The 16,668-nt window shown below is 53.4% G+C and overlaps 1 protein-coding gene across 1 annotated transcript; it reads left to right on the forward strand.

Moving 5' to 3' along the window:
- The first annotated feature begins 9,739 nt into the window (after window positions 1-9,739).
- LOC139604432 (olfactory receptor 14J1-like) lies at window positions 9,740-10,672 on the forward strand. The gene has a single exon (XM_071455582.1). The coding sequence runs from the start codon at window positions 9,740-9,742 to the stop codon at window positions 10,670-10,672; it is 933 nt and encodes a 310-aa protein (XP_071311683.1).
- The last annotated feature ends 5,996 nt before the right edge of the window (window positions 10,673-16,668 follow it).

Here is a 16,668-nt window from a genome sequence, read left to right on the forward strand (position 1 = left end):
GCACAGAAAGGAGGCTCTGGAGCACTGGATCTGTGCCAGTGCCACAGTCCTGGGCAGCAGCCAGCCAGCCCTGGGGAACAGGGGGCACAGCACGAGGGACAGAAGCAGGCAAGGGCAGAGACTGGAGAGAGCCAGAGCCAGGAGCAGGAACAGCTGCTCCATTGCACTCTTGGAGAAAGCTCTGGGCTGGTTCAAAGCGCTGAAAGGCGTGAAGGGCAGAGAGGAGGCCACAGCAAACAATGCTCCTGTTTGCACAGCCTCCCCTCTCCGTGTCCCAGAAGGAATTGCATGGACTGTGTTCTTCTCTCCGAGTTGTCTCGTTCAGCATGAGCAGCTCAGCACCAGGAGCTGAAGGAGCTGAAGCCTCAGGCCACAGGAGCTGGGCAAGAGGGAACTTTTGGAGCAAAGGAATGCTGCTAAAATAGCCCCAGCTGAATGCAGTGGATAGAATCATGGAATCACAGAATCCTTTCTGTTGGAAAAGCCCTCTGAGCTCACCCAGTGCAGCCGCTCACCTAGCAGTGCCAAGCCCAGCACTAAACCACGTCCCTGAAGTGCCAAGGCCTGGACACCAGCCCTGAGTGAGGCCTGAACAGCAGGCCCTGAGCCCAAGGTGGCCTCTGGATGAACCTTCCAGCCAAAGGTTATCTTTGTATCTGCTCCCTGATGAAATATGCATGGTCATTAGCACTGTGATAGATGTAGCCACTCATTAGTGAAACATGTATTGACCTTTGTGTATTTAGAAGCCGGACAAGGCCATGAAATCTGACATCTGGCCTTGTTTGAGGCTGAATGGTCAAAGTCAGCTCCCTTGGTTCCTCCTGGGGCCCTGGCCAGCCTTTGGGAGGGACCCAAGAGAGGATGAAACCAGATGTTGCCACACTAGCAGTGCTGTCAGTTTGTCCATTCAGCACTGTCAGAGCTGGGCCCTCTCCCAGCGGGGTTGGAGCCTCACCTGTGGCTGGAGGCTCCTGCAGGAATTGCCAGTGCCCAGGAGTGGCTCTGCAGCCCTTGGCTGTGACAGCTTCCCCAGCTGCTGTGTGGGTCTGGGCGATGGTAAAGGCTGAGGGTAACTGGGGCTGGATCTTTCTCAATCACTGCAGGCAATCTTTGGTGGGGATGGTTGGGTGCATTGCTGAGCTGCTCCTGTTGTGATTCTTTGCTGCTTTGAGCTGCAGGAAATGACACTGATTCCTTCAGTTGGTGTCTGTGTCTTTGGTGCTGACCCTGCCCACTGGCAAAACAAAACTGGCCCAGTCTGGCCAGATCCCAACAAAATGTCACTTGTTCAGTGTCAATGTGAGGAATCAGTGCCATCAGAAATTCCCAGATGGGAAGCCCTTCCCTGGAGTTCCCTGGCTCTGGAGTGGGCTGAGATTGGAGCCTCGTGGGAGCAGTGGGGCAGTCGGGTAAAAGAGGCCGAACCCCTGGATGGCTTCAAATGCATCCAAAAATTGCACATGGAAAAGGAAAAGAACTTGTGGGTTTGGGCAGACAAAGATGAATTTGTTAAGAGTCCATTGGAAACAGCACCTTCAGAAGGAACAATTATTGTTGGAATGTTCCCACACAGAGCAAGAGCAGGTTTTAATCCTGAGCTCAGATGCATTTGTGCAAGTGAAATATCAATATAATAAAATACTATATATGTATTTATAGGATAATAAGACCTTCATATATATTTGTTATATATTTTTATATGTATGTCTAGGTCTGTCTATCTATATCAAATGTATATCTACATATAAAATTATAATAATGTGAAATAGTGCTGACAATACTAATTTGGTAGCTTTGGCTGCTCAGGGATGTAACACTAAATACCCTACAGAACAGGATTGGCCTGGACCCTGATGTCAGTGGTCAACTTTGTGAGATTGTATGCAGTGAAAAAAGGAGGAAGGGAGGAAATTGGCTGTTTTTACAGGGTTTGCTGATACTGTGATGCAGAGTGCTTTGTCTGTTCCTGTGAAAAATTCAGTGATGAAGCCTGCAGGGTTTTTCATGTACCAGACTATGCACAAGCTGAAGGATTGGTTGCACGGGTGAAGGGGTTGTTTAAAAAGCAGTTGAAAAAATGAGGAGATGGGAACCTTTGCCCATGGAGAACCCATCTCCCAGATGTGCTCCATGCCCTTAACAATGGCCCACTGGGGAAATGGGCTTTGGGAGAAGCCAATCAGGAGAATGAAACCAGATGTTCCCACACTAGCAGTGGTGTCAGCTTGTTTGTTTAACAGTGTAAAAGCTGGGCCCTCTCACAGTGAGGTTGGAGCCTCCTTGCCTGCAAAGGTGGGTGCACCTGCAGGAATTCCCAGGGTCCAGGAGTGGCTCTCCAGTCCTTGGCTATGAAAGGGTTAAAAGCACTGTGCCCAGGCATACTTGGGCAAGAATAAGAGACACTGCACCCAATATGGAAGCTTGCAAATATTCAGCCACAAGCTCAAGACACAGGATGAAAGTTGGCAAGAAACAGGGAACAAAATTGGCAGAAATCAAGGGCAGAGCCTGCTAAAACCAGTGAGGAAATTGCTGAAACAGCCAACAAGAGACTGTGCATGCCTAGACGAGAAAGGTGCAAAGGGCACGGCGATGAAGACGTCCAGCCTTCATCAGGAGACCCCCGAGGAAGACGCGGAGCCTTCCTCAGTGCCACTTCCCCAGTGCCTTCCTCAGTGCCAGCACCAGTGCGCACTGCGCCTGCGCCTGGCTCACGCTAATGATGGTAATGAGTGCTGAGAGATCGTTTGCATAACCACACCTTTTCTAAGGAAAACCATGAATGTGCATAGAGTATAACCATCCATTGTAATCTCTGTGTGCTGTCAGGAGGAGATATCCCCGCACACCCGGCGCTGAATAAAGCAAATCCCCCTCCCTGGGCTTTGTCTGGGAAGTGTCTCTGGGCCCCGTTTGGGGCCATCCACGTCCATGGGGTTCTGTCAAGTCCCAGTGGAACCTTGGTGCCACGTTGTTCCCCAGCCTCACAATGCTCTCCTGCTTCCATGAGGTCCCTCCCTCTGTGACACCCTGCAGCCCTGGCTCCATCAGGGTCTCTGGGGTTCCTTGGTGCACGCCTTTCTCACATCTGAGCCTTGCTTCCATGGGTTCCATGGACTGACAGTGGCCCTCTGCATTCCATGGGCCCAGCTAGATCACAGCAGAGCCTGGCTTTCATCAGGTTCTGATACCTGTTCTGCCAGCTGACAGGGCTGATTTAAAGAACACAGAAACCAATGGGAAGAATGGTCTTATTTTACTGTGAGTGTTAAGGCAACACAAAATTAAAATTATACATTCAATACAACTACATGCTTGGCTTTAGCAACAAGCAAAAAGAAGCAAGGTAATGCACCTAATCATTATTACAGGAGAGAAAGGATAGGGACTGAGAAAGACACATCCCCAATTGCCTAAACACTTTACCATCATCCAGAGTCCGCAGGCACTAGGGAGCCCCATTTCACAGTGAGGACCTGGAGAACTAGTCCAAGCACTTTGGAAAATCCTACATGGTGCATCCAATAGCAGGTGAGGTCTCCAAATTTGCTCCAAAAGTGGGTTCAGCATTCATAGGCCCAAATGAGCAAGTCAAAGTGACTTGATGATACTTCTAGCACATAAACTCCTGGATCTCTTGGCACTTTTGCTGAGCAGGAGGGCCCAGGACTTGGCCAGAGTCCAGTCCCTTGGCTTGGAGGGTTTCCCCTAAAATATCCTACAAGCCTCTATTCATGTCAGTTGGGAAAATTTCTTAGAGTAATACTTTTCTTGCAGGTAACTACACAAGATTATGTGAAAGTCTCCAAAGCAGCTGGTTTGGTGTTAAACAGCTGCAGAAGCACCTTGGTCATCTATTTTTAGCTAACTAAAACTGATGGTGTTAGTCACATAATGCCCAGGGTTTGTCCTGTAAGCCAGCTCTGGCTGAGGGCTGCTACTCAGGCCTGAGCACATCAGCAGCTGAAGTGACCACGACTGGGAATGGCAAAAACACCCCCTGGGACTGGCCCAGAGGCCCTGGCATGGATCACCTCAGGAGACAGGATTTCAGGGAGCCCAAAGGACTTTGGGGAGAGCTGCTGTGGACACAGAGGGAATTGCACAGCTGGATCCCTTGCCTGGGCTCTCAGAGGACCCTTCTGCTGCGGGGCTGCTGAGGGTGGAGGAACAGCAGGTACCCATGGCCACCCCAAAGCAGGGCCCCGTTGGCAACACGGCCCCGACCGGGGCTGCGGGACCCCATCCCTGGGATGAGTCAGGAGCTGCAGAGCTGGGAGTGCTCAGCCAGAGCCACTGAGCCTTCAGCAGCCCCACACGGCCAGAGCGTGAGCCCAGTGGGGAGTGGGCACTGACGGGGACTGTGGGGCCTGAACCAAGGCCCAGCCCCACTGACAGCGGCTGTGCCGGACACGCTGCAGCTCCAGGAGCAGCTGGAGCCCCAGGCAGCCAAGGGGTGCCACCATGGATGTTCCTTTCTTCCCCCTCAGAAAGGACACTGGGAAGCTGGGGAAGTGTCAATGAAAGGAGCAGGGATGGTGGGAGCTGTGGAACATCACTAACAGGAGAAACCCAAACTCTCCTGAGAAAGGAGGGCAGAAATCCCTGGTGTCCAGCATCCTGCCAGAGAAACCCATTCCCAGAATTACCAACATAAAGCCATCCTCCAATTCTCTGGATTGTGCTGCTCCCAACCCACTAACACCTTCCCCCCAGAGTGAAGATCTGAAGTGGGATTGATGGAGGAAAGCTGAGCCCTGAGCCAGGCCAGCGTCAGTGCCAGGAGCATTCCCTGGCGCTGTTTGACAGCGGCTCTGCAGGAGCTGGGGATGCAAACAGGACAAACCTGAGCATCTCCCACCATCAGATACCTCAGAGCTCACACAGCAACATGGCCGTGGCTCTCCCAAACTGGATTTAGGAATGGCACACCTACTGCAGCCATTGGATCCTGATCAGCCCAGATCCCTTTGGGACCGTTATATAAATGAGAACTTGACTAGGCCAATATTCGAGCACAAATCGGTGCCAGCAGTGAGCGGGGCCCGTTGTTTCAGGACTGGTTCCTATGGGAAACATCCCGCTTCCCATGGCAGACACCCCGCTCCAGTCAGGCCAGCACCCCTGGGTTAGAATTTGAAGGGTCTCAGTCTCAGTCCTTGGGGAGGGCTTCAAGCTCTGTCCTTGACAGCGGTTGTGAGGCATGTTATGCATAAGAAGCTTGACTAGGCCAATATTCAAGCAGCAATCAATTTATTAATTAATATGGTAAAGTATGAGCAATACAGCGCTGGGTACAGGGGGGGAAGTTTTCCCTCCAACTGCACCCCGATAATTGAGGGTTACAGGTATTTATAGGGGTACTCATCAGCTTTTTTCAGATGTTTCTATTTCCAATTTTTACTCATCAGCAATTTTTATTCCAAATGATTACATCACAATTCTATACACTATTGTGATTTGAATTTCTCAGGATGTATTTTCAAAGGAGTATCCCCAGATGCTGATGGTCCAGTTTCCAAAAGAGGAAAGACAAATCCCATCTGGTGGAGTCCAGCTCTCCAGATGTGTCCACCTTTTAATTCCAGAGACTATCAATCTAATGACAGTGATGTCCAGCTTCCCTTTGGTGGAAACCATAAATCCTTGAGGTGATGTTCATCTTCCTTTCTCAAACTGTTTTTCTCTGCTTCAATAAGGCGTAAGATAAGCATATTTCCTATATATATATTCCAAAGCTATAGTTTCAAGGATACAAGTAATGTTCTAAAATTATACTTCAAAATGTTATTATTGCAGAGCTCTTTATGGATTAAATGCAAGCAAAATGCAAGCAACATCCTTAACACCTTAATTCCAATGCTCCTAAATCAACCAGGGTTAATTGCAAACAAAAGATAGGTTCAAAGGCCTTTTTCCATGCTTTATTTTCCTCAGTTATTATTAGAATTCGCAACTATCCCATTGTCAATGTCCACACATTTCGCATTCACAAGTACACACTTCGCCTGTTTGTACCTGACATGAAACATAGCTTTGCATCTCACATTGTATATAGTTATTAGGTTAATAAAAACTGTTAAAATTATAGGCAGAGCCTTGTCTCACAGCCTGTCTCTCTCCGGGCTCCCTGGTGCTCCTTCAGCTCCTTCCCCCCTGCTGTGGCTCTGGCCCCGGGCTGAGCAGATCGAGCCCCGGGCCGGGCCCTGAGGCCGCTGCTGCTGCCGCGGCGCCTGCGGGGCAGCCCTGAGGCTCCGGGCCGGCTGTGGGAGCGGGAGCGGCGCTGCAGAGCCCGCGGCCCTCACGGGCTGCGAAGGCACGGGCAGGTGGCCGTGGGGCCCGGCTGGCACTGCCGGCGCTGCTGCTCTGGGCTGCCGCCTGCAATCCTTACAGGCAGCCCTTAGGCCGGCTCAGGAGCCGCTCGGAGCCGTGCCCGAGGGCTGGCCCGGAGCCCCGGCCCCCAAGGGCACTTGTCCCTTCATCTCTGCACTGCCACATTCCGAGCTCATTTGTCAGCTTCCTCCTGCCCTTCCTTCCTGCGGGGCAGCGTTAGGGGCTGGCCCAGCGGCTTTCCTCCCGCACGGCTGCAGCCCCTTGCCCACAGCTCCCTGGCGGGAGCCAGAGCTGCTTTGCAGCCGGGCACCCCCGCCGTGTCCCGCAGCCCGGGCCGGCTCCTGCCCGCTGCCGGCGAGGCCCCGCGGCTGGGCCCGGCCATCCCGGGCCAGAGCAGCTCCCTGCCCAGGGAACACAGGGGGACACGGGGGGATGTGAAATACAAAGCTGTGTGTCGTGTCAGGTACACACAGGCAATGAGTGTATTTGTGATTGCGACATCTGTGGAGACCGGCAATGGGACAGTTGTGAATTCTAATAATAACTGAGGAAAGTAAAGCATGGAAGAAGTCCTTTGAACCCATCTTTTGTTTGCAATTAACCTTGGTTGATTTAGGAGCATTGGCATTAAAGCATTAAGAATGTTGCTTCTTGCTTGTAGTTAATCCTTAAAGAGTTCTGCAATAATAACCTTTTGAAGTATAATTTTAGAACATTGCTTGTATCCTTGAAACTATAGCTTTGGAATATATATAAAGGAAACATGCTGATCTCATGCCTTAATAAAGCAGAGAAAAACAGCTTGAGAAAGGAAGATGAACATCACCTCAAGGATTTCTAGTTTCAGCCAAGGGAAGCTGGACATCACTGTTGTTAGATTTATAGTCTCTGCAATTAAAAGGAGGACCCACATCTGGAAAGCTGGACCTCACCAGATGGGATTCGTCTTTCTTCTTTTGGAAACTGGACCACCACCATCTGGGGATACTCCTTTCTGGGATATATCCTGAGAAAAGCTAAATCACAATAGTACATAGAATTGTGACGTAAAAATTGGGAATAGAAACTGCTGATGAGTAAGAATTGGAATAGAAACTGCTGAGAAAGCTGGTGAGTACCCCTATAAATAGCTGTAAGCCTCAACTATCGGTGTGCAGTTGGAGGGAAAACTTCCCCCACTGTTCCCAGCGCTGTATTGCTCATACTTTACCATATTAATTAATAAATTGATTGCTGCTTGAATATTGGCCTAGTCAAGCTTCTTATTTATACCATCCATAACTGTAAAAGGAAAACTTCCTGCTGAACTCAACAAGACTAGAGGGAAATCAAGGCAGAGCCATGGTTTGTCAGGACTTGCTGCATCCTAATGAGCCCTGTGGTGCATTTGGAGCTGAGCCCTTCAACCTCAGGGCCTGAGAGGAGATTGCACAAACCTTTCCAGGAGTCAAAGTCAGAGGAAAAACTCAAAGTGTCTCAAGGCATGAATGGGTCCCTCTGAGGTCCATCCTTAACAGAGGCTCTTCATGGACTCCTTGGAGGAGAGAACTGGAGGCCAGGATGGCATGAGATCCTCTCAGAGACTCAGTGTAGAAAGGAAAATCCATAAAGTACCTCAAAAACCTTGAGTATCTCAAAGTATTAATGAGCCCCACTGAGTGTTGTTCCTGACAAAGCCTCTCCAGGGACTAATTACAGCAGATAATTGGAGGCCAGGATTGCACAAACCTCTCAGAGACTCCAAGGCAAAAGCCAAAGCCAAAGTCCTTTGAAAAACCTGCAGTCCCTGCAGGGAGCACGAAGGAGCCCCCAGGGCCATTGCTGAGCAAGGCTCCCCAGGGACTCCTTGCAGCAGATCCTTGAGGCCACTGGGATGTGGGCTAGGGGGGGATGCTGAGGGCAGCACAAGGGGCTGACAGTGCCCAGCCTGGCTGGGGCTGGGCCAGGAGGCCCCAGGGCCTCAGCACAAGGTGTCTCCTCCCAGCCCTTGGTGACACAGACCCTGCTGTGGCCCAGGGCACCAAGACTTGGCTTCTCTTTGTCCCCACCTGTCATCACTGCCTGCAGTTCTCTGCTCTGCCTGGGGCCTGGGGACACTTGCTCAGTCGTGTCCCTCACTGGGACCCATTAAAAGTCCAAGAAAGTTTGGAGTTGGATTCTGCCTTGGAGTTCTGGAGAGGTTTCTTCAGCTCCCTCTCAGGGACTGATGTCCAGGGCCTGAGCACAAAGCCCCAGAGGCTGATTAAAGTCCTTGTGCTGTGTCTGTGCTGCTGAGCTGGGCTGGGCTCCTGGCCCAGAGGCAGCTCCTGGTCACCAAGAAGAGCTTCAAAAGCACATTTCTCTTGAGGAGCAGCTCTTGTGCCAGCCCAGCAGGGCTGGGGCACTGCCTGCAGCCAGCCCGGGCACAGCACAGAGGCACAGAGAGCTTCAATCAGTCAGGGCTGGGAAGGGGCTGAGAAGTGCCTGGGGCACAATCACTGCCAGCCCTTGGCACAGGAACCTCTGGCTGCAGGACAATGCAGCTGCAGCTCCTGGAGCCATCTCCTGCAGCTGGAACATGCCAATGCCTGCAGAGCCTGTGAGTACATTCTCTGCTTGTCTCTTGTGCAGAGCAGCCAGGGGTGCCCAGGGCTGTCCTGCAGAGCAGGGTCCTGCAGCCCAGGGTGCTGTGCTGGGGCAGGGACTCTGCTGCCTGCCAGGGACAGCTCTCAGCCAGCCCTGGCAGCTGCTCCCAGCACTGGGGGACAAGATCTGGGTGGCAGGAGACAGCTGGTGAGGCTTGGGAGTGTTCTCCTTGTGTGGGGAGGATGCTGCATTGTTCAGGACTGCTCCCAGCATGGCATTGAACTGCAGAACATTTCCCAATAGATTATACAGGGAGTACAGCAAGGCAGGGGATGCATAAAAGGGAAAATCCTGCTTTTTTAATCTACTGCTGCTGGTTCCTGAGATGGGAAATTGCCCATAGATATTCATCTCTCAGTTAAGACTGAGAAAAATAAAAAGAAAATTTCTCTCAGATCTGAATAAATTCCGCAGTGACAGAAATCAGCCCTTACAGGCAGCCTCAGAGCTGCTTTTCCAGCCTCCTCAGGGTTGCTCTGACGTTGCCATCAGAGCCTGCAGAGCCAGAGCTGCCCCGGGGCAGTGCCTGAGCTGGGAGGGCTCTGCAGGGCAGAGCTGAGCCCCCAGGGCTGGGCTGGGCTCTGGCAGCACTGGCAGGGCCCAGCCCTGGGCACAGGGAAGCAGCTGCTGGCAGGGACAGCTCCAGGCAGCAGAGCCCTGGGCAGGCAGTGGGGGGAAAGTGCCCCCAGGCTGTGCTGGGATATTTCAAGTCCTCTCCAAACCCAACTATTCCATGATTACTTTTCTTACAGATCCCCATGCCAAGGCATCAGAGGAAATGTCCAACAGCAGCTCCATCAGGCAGTTCCTGCTGCTGGCATTGGCAGACACGCGGCAGCTGCAGCTCCTGCACTTCTGCCTCTTGCTGGGCATCTCCCTGGCTGCCCTCCTGGGCAACGGCCTCATCATCAGCGCCGTAGCCTGCGGCCACCACCTGCACACGCCCATGTTCTTCTTCCTGCTCAACCTGGCCCTCGCTGACCTGGGCTCCATCTGCACCACTGTCCCCAAAGCCATGCACAATTCCCTCTGGGACACCAGCAACATCTCCTACACTGGATGTGCTGCACAGGTCTTTTTTTTTGGATATTTCATCGCAGCAGAATTTTCCCTCCTGACCGTGATGTGCTATGACCGCTACGTGTCCATCTGCAAACCCCTGCACTACGGGACCCTCCTGGGCAGCAGAGCTTGTGCCCACATGGCAGCAGCTGCCTGGGCCAGTGCCTTTCTCAATGCTCTCATGCACACAGCCAATACATTTTCCCTGCCCCTGTGCCATGGCAATGCCCTGGGCCAGTTCTTCTGTGAAATCCCACAGATCCTCAAGCTCTCATGCTCCAAATCCCACCTCAGGGAACTGGGACTTCTTGCTGTTAGTGTGTCTTTGGTATTTGGTTGCTTTGTGTTCATTGTTTTCTCCTATGTGCAGATCTTCAGGGCTGTGCTGAGGATCCCCTCTGAGCAGGGACGGCACAAAGCCTTTTCCACCTGCCTCCCTCACCTGGCTGTGGTCTCCCTGTTTGTCAGCACTGTCATGTTTGCCTACCTGAAGCCCCCCTTCATCACCTCTCCATCCCTGGATCTGTCAGTGTCAGTTCTGTACTCAGTGGTGCCCCCAGCCCTGAACCCCCTCATCTACAGCCTGAGGAACCAGGAGCTCAAGGCTGCAGTGAGGAGCCTGATCACTGGAAAATTTCAGAAGCATTAAACTGCTGGTCAGTGTTTCCAAATCACTTGTAATAAAAGTCATATTTGATACTTCTTGGTTTCATTTTAGAGTTTCTTTACCTTTGTTTTAATTTTTTCTTATTGTCCACAAAGAAATGTCATTGTTCGTGCCATTTCTCATTTTGTTTCTCTCCACCTTCCCTGTGGCCACACACTCTGTCAATGAGGGGCTGCACTCTCGGTGGCTTTAAGGGAACTAAAGGATCTCCCAGCAGAGTTTTCTGCAGAGATGCCCTTGTGTTGCCCTCTCTGGAGCTGCAGCAGCAATGTCTGTGTGCAGAGCTGGGGCAGATCAGTGCTGGCCCAGCAGCAGCAGCAGCAGCACTTGGTGTTGCCAATGCTGCTGCCGTGGCCCTGCCCCGCTGCCCTGGTGGCCCTGGTGTTGCTGCAGGGCCTGAGTGCTCTCGGGGCCGGGCACAGCCCTGGGGGTGGCAGTGCCGGGGCTGCAGCAGGGACAGGCCATGGGCACTGCTGGGGCAGCGCTGACGCCTCAGGCCAGGGCCTGGGCACGCTGCTGGCTCATGTCCAGCCTGCTGTCCATCAGTCCCTGCAGGTCTTTTCTGCCTGGCTGCTCTCCAGCCACTCTGTCCCCAGGCTGTAGTACAGCAGGGGTTCTTGTGGCCAAAGTGCAGGACCCGGCACTGGGACTTGTTAAACCTCACCTTGTTGGATTTGGGCCCTGGATCCAGCCTGTCCAGGGCCCTGTGCAGAGCCCTCCTACCCTCCAGCAGATGCACACTCCCAGCCAACTTGGTGTCACCAGGGTTCCATGAGGCCCCAGAGTGTCCCAAGGGTCTCCATGATTTCAGGATGCCTCCCAGTGTCACAATGTCCCTTTGGTTCCATGGGATCACTTGGTGTCACAATGTCTCATGGATCCTTTGGCCCTGCAGTGTCACAATGACCATTGCTCCCCCCAGGCCCTGCAGTGTCACAATGGATCCTTGGTTCCATGAGGTCTGGCAGTGCAGCAATGCTCTCCTTGGTGCCACAGTGTCACAATGGCCTCTTGGTCCCAAGGGCCACCACGGTATCAAATATGATTCCTTCATTCCAGGAGTCCCTGAGGAGCAGCCCTGGCGCCTTGGTTCCATGGGGCCCTGCAGTGTCACAATGGCCCCATCATGACACCAGGTCCTGCTCTGTCACAATGCTCTGCATGGTTCCACAAGGCCCTGCAGGGTCACAGTGGCCTCTGTGGTTCCATGAGGCCTCAAAGTGCCACAATGAATTCCTTGGTGCTGCAGTGTCACAATGGAGCCCTGGTGACACAAGATACTGCAGTGTCCCCAGGGACCCTTGGTTCCATGGGGCACCACAGTGTCACAATTGTTCCCTCAGTTCCCAGAGTCCTTGTAATGGAGCAATGGCCCCTTGATTCCATTGTCCCCAGGCTCTCCCAAGGCTCTCCTTGGTTCCGCAGTGGCACAATGGACCCTTGGTTCCACAAGTCCCTGCAGGGTGACAGTGGCCTCTGTGGTTCCTGCAGGACCCAGACTGTCACCATGGACTCCTTGCTTCCATTCAGCCCCACAGTGTCACCCTGGCCCCTTGGCTCTGTGCTGCCATGTCGTACACAGTGTCACCATGGTCCTCTTGGTGCCACCAGGCCTGCAGTGTCACAATGGCCCCTTGCTTCCCCAGGCCCTGCAGTGTCACAATCATCAGAGAATCAACCAGGCTGGAAATGAACTTGGAGAGTATCGAGGCCAACCTGGCACCCAACACCACCTTGTCACCCAGACCATGGCACTGAGTGCCACATCCAGTCTTTTCTTAAACACCTCCAGGGATGGTGACTCACCCACCTCCCTGGGCAGCCCATTCCAATGCCCAATCACCCTTTGTGTGGAGAATATTTCCTAATGTCCAGCCTAAACTTTACCTGGTGCAGCAAAAGGCTGTGTCCTCTTGTCCTGTCCCTGTTCCCTGGGAAAAGAGCCTGACCCCCCACCTGGCTGCACCCTCCTGTCAAGGATTTGTAGAGAGAGATGAGGTCTCCCCTGAGCCTCCTCTTCTCCAGGATAAACAACCCCAGCTCCCTCAGACACTGCTCCTCACAAGACTTTCTTCCAGTCCTCTGACCAGCCTTGTTGCCCATCTCTGGACACGCTCCAGCTCCTCCATGTCCTTCCTAAATTGGGGGCCCAGAACTGGACACAGCACTCGAGGTGCTGCCCAACCAGTGCTGAGCACAGGGGAAGAATCCCTGCCCTGCTCCTGCTGGCCACACCATTCCTGATCCATAGGAGTGCCAGGGGCTGGATGAGGGAAATGCTGGGGAGGGGGTGGGGAAAAATTCTGATTGATTGTCAGTCATGAAGGGTCTTGATTTTCATATCTGTTCAAACTGCTTTAAAAGCTGCTGGGGATCAATATCAATTGGACATTGCTGAGATCAATCTATAAACAGGAAAATAAAACTTAACCAAACAAAACTGTATTCTTTGCATTGTTTTATACTATTGTATATTCACTTTGAGTACACTTCTGTCATCTGTCTAATTAACCACATTAAGAACTGAAAACTTGAAATGTTCCCCAGGGCCTTTTCTTGTTCAGGTATTCTGAACAAATGTTTATGAGCTCTTCTCACTGAATTCCTGAACTGAAGAGCTCAAGAAAGAAGAAGTCTCCAGGGCACTAAAATCCATCAGCAGCCTGCAAGTGGTTGAGGATCCATCCCCATGAGAGCAGCAATGAACAGAAATGGGCACAGCTTTGTGGCTGCTGTCCCAGCTTTGGCATGGGCCCTGGGCCTGGAGCAGGAGCAGCTCTTGAGGGCCCCAAGGCCGGGGCTCTTGTGCTGCCCTGGGCAGATGGGATGGCAGCAGGGGCTGCAGAGCTCTCAGCACCTCAGGCCGAGGGGAGCAGGGCAGCCAGGGAGCCTCCTTTGGCCTTGGCCAAGCCCCTTCCCCCATGGCTGGGGCTGAGTCCTGTGGCAGCTGCAGCTGCTGCTGTGCCCTTGGCAGGGGCTGAGGCCGTGGGGCCAGTGCCCAGAGCAGCCTGGCCTGAGCAGAGCTGTGGGGGCAGAGCCGGCTGGGCTGGGCTGGGCTCAGAGAGCCCCTTGGTGCTGCCCAGAGCTCAGGGCAGCTGGCAGAGCTTGCAGGGAGCTGGGCTGGGCTCCGAGAGCCTGGCCCAGAAACCATCAGTGTCCATCTCAGCCTGGCTGAGCGTGCAGGGGCAGGACTCAGGCCAGGCCTTGTGGGGCAGGGCCAGCGCCTGTGCAAGGCATTGCAAATAGGCAAGTGGCCCAGAGAGGAGGCTGCTCTGTGCCCTTGGTGGCAGGGACAGAGCAGGGAGGGGGCCCAGGACATTTGTCAGTGCCAGCCTCTGTGCCCATGTGTTGGCAGCCCTGGCTGCTGAGCCCAGCTTTGGCCTGGGCTGAGTTTGGCTGTGGCCCAGCTCCATCCTCCTGCGGGGCTCAGGGCCTGTTCCCGGCCATGGCCAGCCCTGGCTGCCTCTCTGCTGGCCCAGAGGCCGGCAGAGCCCGGGGCAGGGCTGTCTGTGCAGCCCCACAGGTGCCAGGGGCTCTGCAGGAGCTGGCAGAGGCTGCCCAGCAGGGAGGCCATGGGGCACGGAGCCCCAAGGCTGCTGTGGGCACCACGGCACAGGGGCCGTTCCCAGCCGCAATGCTCCTGGCCTGGGCTGGGCCTGCACAGGGGCTGGGCCACCATGGCTGGGCCTGCACAGGGGCTGGGCCACCATGGCTGGGCCAGCACAGGGCCACAAAGGGGCCACGCAGCCGCTGCCAGGGCTGACAGCAAGGCCAGGCCCACACAAGCAATTGCTGAGCATGGCCTGCGCTGGCCAGGCCTGACTGTGCCAAAGGCAGAGCTCAGCTGCCCTTGGCGGCTGCATCAACACTCCAGAGCCCAAAGAGCCTCCATGGCTGTGCTGGTGACCAAGGCTGCAGGAGGGAAATACAGGGCTGCTGCGGGATGGGGAGGCCATTGAATTCCAGCACACACCTCAGCTCTCTGATGATCCCGGCACCATGCTGGGCCCTGTTTCAGCCTGGAGCAGAGCAGATGTTGATGGGACAAGAGCCCTGTGGGACTGTCAGGGACCTGCAGCTTGCAAGGTGCTCTGCTCTCCCCCAGGTGCTCTCGGAGAGATCCAATCCCAGCTCAGGGCACCTCAGGGCACAAGTGGCACTGCCTCGATGATGTCTGCCTCGAAATTGGCACAGGTGTTAATACCTGTTGGTTTCATAATATACAAGCAAATCTTTATTATCTGGGTCATTAGAGTACTTTCAAGAAATGGCAATAGTTTTCCACCAGTGTCCTGGTTTGAAAAGGATGTGAGTTTTTTGGGATGCTGTTGTCAAACCAATAGGTGCTCAGATTTGAATTTTGGCACCTGGTGTGGCCACTGAGGACATGGATACTCCTCTGAGAACACAGGGGGTTAAAAGCAGGGAACTCCCAGGGGGAGCTCTCTTGGGTTCTGTCTGTGAAAGAGGTCAGAGCTGCCCTGCCCGGCTGCGGGCTGGCAGGGGAGGGGAAGCCATGCAGCCGCGTGAGGTAGGCCGGGCCTTGGACAGAGAGGGGAGGTGAAGGCCCCTGCAGGATGGAAGGGTGGAGGAACATTGGAGAGTCATCGGGCAGCCAGCCCCCCAGAGAGAAAGAGAGAAAGAGAGAGAGAAAGAGAGTGAGCCTGTGCCTGTGCTTGTGCCAGCTTGAAATTCAGTATCACATGCAGGCAGCACGGCCGGCCATAAAGGAGAAGGGGGGTGCAGCGAGAAGGTGCCTGGCAGGGCAGCCATGGGAGTTCTGGACAGGCAGAGCCTGAGATTTTTAACCCTTTTCTTGGATGATGGAAACCTTACTGATCCTCCTGGAGTTGAATGAGAAGAGAGATAGAGATGAGATAAGAGGAAATGGGCCACGAGAGAAGTTGAGAAGAATCTTCGTTGAGAGGAGGTGATGGAATGGCCTTTGGCTGGACTTCTCTTGTATAGCCATGAACAGAACCATTTTTTTCCTGTGACGCAGAGACTGCATCTAGGGGGAGGCAATGGCTTGGAGCCAAGGGAGTGCAGTGATGTTATGTGAAGGAGTGCGTGAACAGAGACAACGGGTGAGGAGGGTGGTGTTGCTCTCCATCTTCAGGGAAGAAGAAGAAGATCTCTGTTCTTGACAGAGATCCCCTCGGCCCCAGGGGCTGAATTTGGGAGGGACAGGTGTCCCAAAAGTGAGAGACTGTGCTTTTTTTGGAACTGGGCAAAGCATCCTTAAAAGGGGAACCCTAGAAGCAGCTCTGGTCCATGTGCAGTGGTGAGACCACTGGGCATGAAAGGAAGATGTCACGATGGCAAATGATCTCCAGGCAGTGCCACGTGTGACATGGAAACACAAAAGGTCTCAACTGTGTTTCCAGGGGAAGCCTATGGCACAAGAGGGACTCCTCTCTTCTTGATGAACTGAGAACTGATTATCTAAAGGCTGGTGATGGACTGAGAGTTGGTGATCTGAGGGGTGGTAACTGAATTGAGAATCCAAGGTTTTGTCTTACTGTGATGTATTGGGAATTTGGTGGGGGGAGGAGGAATGTTTGGAAGGTTTTCATCCTGAGTTCTCTGTGTTTCTTTTATATATTGTAAGTTAATAAAGTTGGTTTTTTTCCCTTTTATTCCTCAGCTGGAGCCTGCTTTGCCCTATTCCTGGTCACATCTCACAGCAGACACCAGGGAGAATGTATTTTCATGGGGGCACTGGCATTGCGCCAGCGTCAAACCGTGACACCTTTGTAGCAGATGATTGGCCCGTCTGTAACTCAGAGCTCCTCCGCACCACAGGTAAGAGACCCAACCTGGCAGATACTTGGGACAGGTGGACAAAAATGCTGCCCAATGCTCTAGAGGAACCCCAAGAATTGGACCTGTTGGGGTCCTCCAAGGCCACGTACTGTGTCAAATTTTACTTTAGATGCCTGAAAAACAATTGGCCAGAAACTGACCGGACCAAAAAC

This window comes from Agelaius tricolor, unplaced genomic scaffold (assembly GCF_023055355.1).
Source record: "Agelaius tricolor isolate 1412-34295 unplaced genomic scaffold, bAgeTri1.0.p SCAF_51, whole genome shotgun sequence".
In the NCBI taxonomy this organism is placed as follows: Eukaryota; Metazoa; Chordata; class Aves; order Passeriformes; family Icteridae; genus Agelaius; species Agelaius tricolor.